This window comes from Cariama cristata, unplaced genomic scaffold, assembly GCF_000690535.1.
Source record: "Cariama cristata isolate BGI_N322 unplaced genomic scaffold, ASM69053v1 scaffold7436, whole genome shotgun sequence".
Taxonomy (NCBI): domain Eukaryota; kingdom Metazoa; phylum Chordata; class Aves; order Cariamiformes; family Cariamidae; genus Cariama; species Cariama cristata.
The window spans coordinates 27,983-37,067 of NW_009621465.1; the positions used below are offsets into that span (position 1 = coordinate 27,983).

At 39.6% G+C, this 9,085-nt stretch overlaps 1 protein-coding gene and 1 long non-coding RNA gene across 2 annotated transcripts in view; one reads left to right on the forward strand and one right to left on the reverse strand.

The window, feature by feature from the left end:
* The window catches only part of LOC104163083 (coiled-coil and C2 domain-containing protein 2A-like), a gene marked incomplete at its 5' end in the record, with an annotated part of 28,155 nt that extends 26,028 nt beyond the window's left edge, over nt 1–2,127 (forward strand). Inside the window, 3 exons of the mRNA XM_009701970.1 lie at nt 172–230; nt 590–767; nt 1,820–2,127. Of these exons, the coding sequence (XP_009700272.1) occupies nt 172–230; nt 590–767; nt 1,820–2,008 (426 nt within the window). The remainder of the gene's footprint in view (nt 1–171; nt 231–589; nt 768–1,819) is intronic.
* Nucleotides 2,128–4,403: 2,276 nt separating this feature from the next.
* LOC104163082 overlaps nt 4,404–9,085 on the reverse strand; it is an 8,476-nt gene continuing 3,794 nt past the window's right edge. Inside the window, exon 2 of the long non-coding RNA XR_696465.1 lies at nt 4,404–5,044. This is a non-coding gene — a long non-coding RNA (uncharacterized LOC104163082). The remainder of the gene's footprint in view (nt 5,045–9,085) is intronic.

Sequence of the window (9,085 nt, forward strand, 5' to 3'; positions counted from 1 at the left end):
CATGGCACACAAACATGTAGTTGATGTTGTTAATCACGTCTCTAATAAATAATAGATTTTAGCATAATTGTGAACTCATGTGACTACCATCAAGGCAGTAACTCCTAAAGTTACACTGTAGTATACCTAGAAGAGATGGCACATTTTAATATTTGTTTTATTTACTGCTAGCCTGAAGAATTGGTTTATCAGCATTCGGACAAGGCTGCTGCAGTGGAACTACAGAGCAGGTAATTCTACCACCAAAACAAATGCTGTCAGTGCTGTCACTAGAGCATATTCATACCTAGGTCCTAAAAACCTGCTTTGAATGCTAGGAATTGAGAATGGCCTAAAAAAACCCCCAAACATCAGAAGCTGTAGTTCACAGGGTGTAAACTAAAAAGGGTTGTAAGCCCCTGGCCTCCCATTCTGTTACTGAACAGGCAGGCACCATATAGCTATGTTGGCATTGCTTTTATGTGCTTTTAGGTAGTGGTAAATTTAACTGACGTCACCTGTCTTCCCCATAATCTATACTTGGTGTGCCAAGGGAGATCAGATGTCCAGTACGTACTAGAATTGTAATAATCAGTCTATTTTATTGCAGGATTGAAAAGCTATTAAAGGAGAAGATTATGGAATGGAGACCAAGGCACCTAACTCGTTGGAACAGACACTGTACTGCTACCCTACGTAACTTTCTCCCACTGCTGGAACAAAACCAAGGCAAAGATGTAGAAGACGACCATCAGGCAGAGCTGCAAAAACAGCTAGGAGATTACAGGGTACAGCTGTGAACATATATGGCTCGTGCATAGAAGTAGCCAGAATCCCTAGCTTTTAGTATCACTGTGCTATGGTAGAGAAGAGTGTCCTAGGCTATTTATTTCCTCTACTACCAAAAATCACCAGAGCTTTTATACCAAAGGTAAACCAATGCAATAGAGAGTGAAGGAGCAATGATCTATTTTATTGCAATTTGTAGATGTTCTTCTATATGAAGAACACATACTCTATATAGAAGAATATTATTGTTCTTCTATTATTGCTGTACCACAACAGTCACTACCTCCAGTACATAAATACAAGTGCAGTCTCCTAGCACTGGATGCTTATGGGTTGACTGGCACATTAACTCTCAAGTCTGGTCAGTACAAACCCCACACTGGTGCTGAGTAGTGCTACACACAGTCTGCTTAAGGTGCAGGAGCCCATACAGCATGCTTTACTTCAGTTTTCTACTCTTTGCTCCACTTTTTAAAGGTGGAAGAAAATTTACTTAAGTATTCGCTCTTCAGCCACCAGTGTACCCATGCATTCTTCCTCCAGACTGTTCTAACCGTTAGGTCGTTCTGCTCTTCATGTAAAAGACATGTGGTAACAATACTCTACACAGCTATGGCAATTTTCAAACTGAGCTGAGGTTTCAGTTCCTGCTGGACCTGAAATGTATGATGGGTGGGAGACATTGGCCACCTCAAACCCCCAGCCAGTGCAGACAGAACAATATGAATTAAAACCAGTTAAGAGGCAGAAAAGCAGCAAAGTTATGCTGTATGTGTTCATTAATGTAACTTTATTTTAGTGGATTTCTAAACATCTTCACTTCAAACTTAACCCAAAGAAGAAAAATGTCAGAAGCTTGCCTGGAGTATATGAAATAGGGAGGTGGTATTAAAATACAAAACAGGCTTTTTTTATTGCATCTCCTCAGACCAGCAATGGAAAAGATTAACTGTGCATGCACAGTTAAAAAAATCTGTTTTAAACTATGTATTTATTCAGGTGCCTTTACCTTTTCTTTTTACATGTTTTTTTTCCTCTTTCTTTCTCCCAGGTCTCTGGATTTCCTATCCACATGCCATTTTCGGAAGTCAGACCTTTAGTAGAAGCTGTACACAGCACAGGAGTTCATACCATTGATGTTTCCAATGTTGAATTTGCTCTAGCTGTGTATATTCACGCTTATCCCCAAAATGTTCTCTCTGTATGGATTTATGTTGCTTCACTTGTTCGAAACAGGTAGTATAGACCAGTCAGAATACCTCAAGAAATTTGCTTAAGTAGGCGTAAATATAACAAATTTCTCACACTGCTGCTTTGATCTATCCCAAGTATTTTAAAGATCAAATGAGAACCTGATTTTTAGTAGCTGCAAACAAGTGAGCTTTATTCACCCCACAGCCACTGAAGATACTACTTATTACAGCTAAGGAAGAGACTGATAGCTTAAAATTCCAGTACTACTAGGTGATTTTTACACAGTGGGGCATCACACTCTTAAAAGCATTACACATACCTACAGATAGTGACATTGCAGAGTAAAATGGTAGCGTTTAGCCACCTTATTTTCAGGTGAAACTTGGTTCTTTGAATCATGCCTTGAAGACTATGTTTTTAGCTAGACAGTTTATCTACAGACTTTCTTCCTCTTTAAAGACACTGGCAAATAGAAATAGTTACAGTTTTCCAGTACCTGAGTTCCTGCATGAAGATCGAGACTATTTACCCATGAATAAATTTCATGCACCAAAGAGCCATCAGTGAAGGCCACACTTCAGATTTTAAGAGGCTGCTTCATCTGCTACTCCATACTTGGCGTCTGTATAATGCCAGCACCACTTAGAACTGTATAATGACATTTTCTTTAGAAGTTAAAAGTATTTAATAAATATTTATACCAAAACCTAAGTGGAAGCTCATCCATTTTATACAAGAATTTGATTAAATTACTTTTGGGTATGAAATCCTTATCTGCAAGTTACTCGAGTAAGAGATTATCAAAAGAATAGTTTACTAAAAATTAAATGCATTTATTAGTATGTAACTAGTGGTGTTAACTGTTAATACTGATACAAGTATATATCCTTCTCCTGCACTTACCTTGCTAATCAAAAACTCTTCCAAATGAAAAGGATGGTGGGTTGAGCTTTGGAAGAATGTTCATATCCAAGTTGAGAGTGTTCTTAAGCTTAACTCCAAACTAGATTCAGTCTATCTAATAAAGATTAGACACAAAATCTTTGGTTTAGAGCCCTGGGGTTGCCACCACAGGTTCCCCTCTGTAAACCTCCAGCAGGGCGGAGGGGCTACACTGTCATCACGTGATGCTTTGCTGAACACTGATGACATCTCCCAAGTTCAGTCCAACTCCCCTTCAGAGCAGGGTGAAACAGCAACACAGTGTAAGTAAGCGAACAGAATTCTCTACAGCTGATTCAGTCCTCAGCTGTGTGTCTACCAATCTGCACAGAGACCACCCCCTAGCAGCAAGGAGGAGAAGGACCTCTAGCTGCACCTTCCCAGCCTCAGAAACCAGAGTTCTGGAACAAGGACAGACGAAAAAAAGCCCACCACGTACCTCCTTACTATCATCTTGCCTCAGTCAGCATTGCACAAATGGCCATGTACCTACTCTAACCTTTGGGCACCAAAGTAAATTTCATGGAGCTTACTTGAAGCAACAGTTGCTGGAACAGTGGTATCCTTTCCTGCCTCTTCTGGAGGCTTCTAACTGAACACTATACATTCTGCCTCTAGCCCATGCTCAGCTGTGAACCATGAACACCCAACTCTGCACCAACTCCACATTCACTAGGGTTTTTCTTACCTTACTACTCTTCAGTGTTAGTGGGAGCAAGGTGGTATGAAGACTTGCAGTTTATTGTAATCTCCAGCTACACCTGCAAGTTGACTTCCCAGACATGAAGAATCTTGAAAGCTACATATGTCACCATGACTACTGTCCTAAATAAATACTACTCAAAATTTATCCAATTAGTAAAACAGGTAAAAGTTACTAGTTTTACATATTGTCAGCCTTCAAAATTAGGCAGGATGGGGGAAAAAAAAAAAAACTTGTCTGCCTTCATACAAAGGCTGCCACCTACCCATCCTCTGCCCAAGAGAAAAACAACTTGCAATGATAGCCACTCAGGAGCAGGTGGCCATTGAAGTTTGCAACTTAACATGGGCCACAGTATGCACTTCCTCTTGCAACGGGCTCTTCCCCATACTGCCCCACACACTCATGCACTACTCATACATTACTCATCTCTCTTCGTAGCACAGGTTTCACTCAGCCCAACAATGGATTCTCTGCTTCCCTCCTAGTCTCTACTGTTCAATGAGGGATCTTTTTAAAAAAAATCAAAGCAATGGGGAAAATGTATTGTCTTCCACATATTTCATATTAATGAAAACTGACTTCCTTGGAGGTTGTTTCAAAAATGCATCTTAAACAAAGTCATAGGAACAAACCAAACCAAAACACGACCACCCCCACACACACATTGCAAGGTTCACAGTTCTGCAACCACCACAACACCCGCCCACTCAATTTCTGCAGCCTACTCGCATGGTACGCCTGGATATTACACCTTAAAAGCACATATATTCAACTGCTACATACATTTTTTTAATGGTGGGAATGTTTTATTTGGAGTATGTCTTTCAAGCCCAAATACAAAACCAAATGCAAAAGGAAGGTCGGAATTTCCCTAATTTTGCAATATAAAGAACAACTTCAGGATGAGAGGAAAGGGGAAGAAACAAGGCTCCTAAAGATGTATAATTGTTACCCAAATGCAAACAATACATTTCAAATTATCTGCAGAGCTTTATATTGTACTTACGGATTCAAAATAAAAAACCATTCACTTAACACAAAATAATCCAGTAAAATATATTTAAGTGCCAAACTTGGAAGAAAGTGGCATTAAAAAAAAAAATCTGAATGTTTTCCCATCTTCCCCAAATTAAGTAAAACAAAACCCAACACCCTTCAAACCAAATGAGATTGTGAGATTGTTACAACACTGTACAGTACACTCATAATTAAGATTTTGAAGTTGTGGGCAGGGTCAGGCTAGTTTAACAAATCTCACTCCAAGGATTGTTAACACAAGATGCGAACTGTAAGTAAAGTGCATGAAAGGAAGCCTGCTCAGCTAAATGAAGTAGACTGAAAGATGAGAAGTCAGCAGTCATTCGCCAGAGCGGCAGCAGGCCCGAAAACCACACTGCAAATTCTGGCATCCACTGGCGGTTTCAGCATGAGGACCTGCACAAAAACAGAACAAATGTGAAAAGAAGAAAAGGCCATTTATTTAGATTCAGAATTCTCATAACCTGCTAATTCAGAAAACGTCTCCTTTTTTTAATACACTAAACCTCATTGAGCCCTGTGAGGTCTGAAACACTGCCAGTACTATCACAGTATAAAAGCCTCAATTGGAACGGTTATATTTCAAGAGATTTTTGCTCTGATAGCATAGTCCCATGAAGATAACACCTTCAAAACGACACAGATGTACAATGAGCAACACTAAATGAGAATGTTTAAGCAAGCTCTCACAGCTAGCTTTCAGAACTGAGGTATATTTTCACAATGCATATTTAACTTCAACTAATTTCAAATTCAGATGATGACTTAATGGCATTACCAAAGAAACTATAATTTCCAAAACTATTTCTACTATAATGGAAACAGTTTTTTTAGTCTGGGAGGTTTTTTTCTCCACAAACACTTCATGGTTGGCTAGACCTCACATACTCTGAATGGAAATTCGAAAACTAAAGAGAAAAATCACCTTTAGTATCACTGCAGTTATCAGAAGCCATAAGGCTAAAAACTAGCCATTCAAAAATAAAGTTGCGTGCACAGACATTACAAACCAACACTGTAATTCTACCCACCTCCACTTACCTTCACTTACTGTTATCCCTTTAGTTTGAAATGTTAAAGTGATCATGAGATAACTATTACATTTATTAGCACAGGATTTTATTTCCTGCAGCTATATGCCTGCTTTAGAGATACAAACATGTACATTCAGGTTGGCTGAACTCTGGCACCTAACATAAACTCAGCAACCCATTTCCAGTTAACTAAAACAAGTTGGTGAAGATTTAACCAGGACAATCCAAATTTCCCCCCTTTGTATTTGAGACAAATCAAAGAATATTTAAGGTGTTTTTAATACATTTAGAAAAGACTAGCAAAATCATGTAATGAACTAGGGCACCATGCTATGCCTGCCTTGGTTTTTTTCCCCTTGAACAGTAATTTAACATCGTAATTCAATTAATGTCCAAGAACCTGGTGTCTGGAAATCAGCTTTCTGCTTCATGCCACACACCGATGAGCAATATTCTACATAAGGTAATTAAGTTAACATGCATGAGACTGAATAAAACAAACCTGAAGGTATAATGAAGGACAACGGTTACAGTATGCAAAACAGTAAACTTTCATGTGTCAATAAACTCATTTTCCTTTTCAAATCTTTTTATTCACCTGAACTAAATTTGATCCTCCAAGTCACTTACGAGCTAGAGTTTGAAAGCTTCTTCGTAAGTCCTTTAAAAAGGAGACTCGGTGCTTCTGAATAGCTGGTTTAGCAGAGCATGTTCTGTGCAACATTTTCCAAGTCGTAGCTGACCTTCCTCATCATTGCCACAGCTAAGCAGCATATCAGTAATTCTGAAGTAACTGTCACATTTCTAGTAAAACGCTTGTTGACAAAATGTACAGAACCACAACATTCCAAGGAAGGAATACTCAGTATGCTTCAATATTGTCTTCCATCCTTTTCTTGCTCATTTTAAGAATGTTCTTCCTCATGCTCATAACTGGAACAGAAAAACTGCCCCTCTAGGTCTGACCAATGGTCCATCTAACACTACCTTAATCACTGGCAACAGCAAGTGTTACCTAGGGAGATGATATAAGCCTGCCATGCATACCTTTTATGCCTTCCCAGCATCCCTAACTGTTGTTGTAGGGACATTAAAGTCCATTCCCTCTAGCATTTGGTCATGGCTCAGCTGTGCATGCATTTGTTTAACCTCTTTTTAAACCTGCTGATACTAACTGCTTCCACAATTCCCCACAGGACCAAGTTTCCCACTTCTGTAAACAGACATCCATTCCCCTTTCAGCCTTTGCATTCCCGGATTGAAACATTCCAGCCTTTTGAGTGTCTCCTTGCAAGAGAGCTGCTCAGTTCCCTAACTCTTTTTAGTAGACCTCTTCTGTATCTTCTGCAACTCCATTACATATACTCCTAAAGATGAGGAGACCAAAACCGCATGCAGTACTCCAAACGTGAGTGCCCAAAGGCTTCCAGGGCCATACAGCAACACCCTCTATCTTGTTCTCAACACCCTGATGATGCATAACATTGGTGGTTTTTTTGGTTGCTGCTGCAAACAGGAAAGATCTCAGAATTAGCACCGACAGCCCTCCGAAATCACTGTCTCCATGTTGCAACTGCCAGCTCTGAATTCAGTTTCATGCAATCACAATTTGATTACTCCCAACCACCCAGATGAATAACCATACGTACAGCTATATTGAAGCTCATAAGAAGTCCTTCTGGAAATCTTCAGCACCAGTATCATTACTTGAGATGGCTCAGTACCACTCAAAAACTTGCAAATTACTGTGTGCATTTCTTACACCATGACAGCAACGGCAATGCTGAGTAAAACTGATCACGCACACAGAACTCTTGGGGCAGGGGGGAAACTGGGAGAGAGATATTACTCCCCAGATTCCTGTCCATCCTGAACAGCGACCATTAAGCCCTGCCCTTTCTTCGTATCCTTTAATTAGCTTTCAGTTTTTAAATTTAAACCAGTCTTATAGCAATTAAAATCTCAGAAACTTAGAAACTTCTAAGTAAACTGCATCATCTGAAAAGTTTATAGATTCATTTCCTAATTAGGCACTGAATTCCAGATGACATTAACCACATCACAGAGAAAATTCACCCTTCTTCCTACGCTGCATTTCTTGTCCCTCATCTAATTCTCATACCACCACTAACTTTCCTTTATAGCCTCTGATAAAGAACTCTGATGAAATGAACTATTTAAGGTTCAAACTACATCTCCTGAAATCTGTCGCCCTGTATTCTTTCTTAGCATATACAGGCAATTCCCAGGGTTATTTGGGGGGTATTTTATGCTCTTATTACAGCAAGGGAGTAAGCATCATTAATGGTTAACAGTAAGGCTACTTGGTTATGACTCATTTAATTTATGTTTTGCCATGTGAATTGATACCTTCCATCACAGGTCATTTATCTCCTCTATAAATGCCCTAGCCCTCCTTAGCTTGTTCTTTTTACATTCGATACAGATAGCAAAATTCAAATGCCTTTGCTTTTGATAGCCACAGAGACTGTTTTTGTTTCCCTAGCTTTATTTACTACAACTGACTTTTGCCTACATCTCTTTGCCTTCTTAATCTCCAATTTCCCCAGTCTTTGCTATGGACCTCATTTGGACTGGACTTTGTTTTTAAACCACTTCTGTTTAAGTTCAAATGGCCTCTTTAACCTTGCCCAAAAACACTCTCCTGTTTCCTTTGTACTCTATATACAAGGTCTCCATCTCACCTCACTGATGCACCAGGTTAAGCAATATGGTAACTGTACACAGTTCCTTTTATACTGCCCAGTGAGCGAGATGGTCATTTCAGATCTTACAGTGGGGCTGAATCACTTTCAGAAGGGTCCCTCTCTTTCTCTTGATTGTGAAGACTTAAAGAGTGCTAGCAGTGAAGTGCTTTAAATGTGTTTGAGGCTGGTTTACCTGGGAAAGTAAAGTTAATCAGATTCTCATCTAACCTGCCACAGTCTACATTACTGGTTTAGTTACCTCTAAACTGGATTATCGTAATGCTCTTTACACGCAGGTCTGATTACTCGGATGCTTCAGGTGATCCAGAACAGAGGTCTGTTTACTCACGACGAATAGGTCTCAGTTTTCAAATAAAGTACATATAAACACATCTTGCAATGTAAGAAAGGAGCATAGCTATTTGATTACTCCATTTTGTTACATGTACTAGTGAAACAAAAATTAGTAAAAGTTTGCTAGAAAGAAATTAGGCATTTCACTAAGAATACAAAACAACCCAGACCAAGACCATGGTGAAAGAACCACTCCAGACAGGACAACTGGCTGCCTCCACCCACATCCCTTTAGCCACTTGTTCTAGCTCTCACCTGTGGCAGCAAAAACATTCATGTGGTCTACAGCAAGACGGATCCCTGATCCAGCTAGGAAGGGGGAAGGAGGGGAGCGGAGGGGG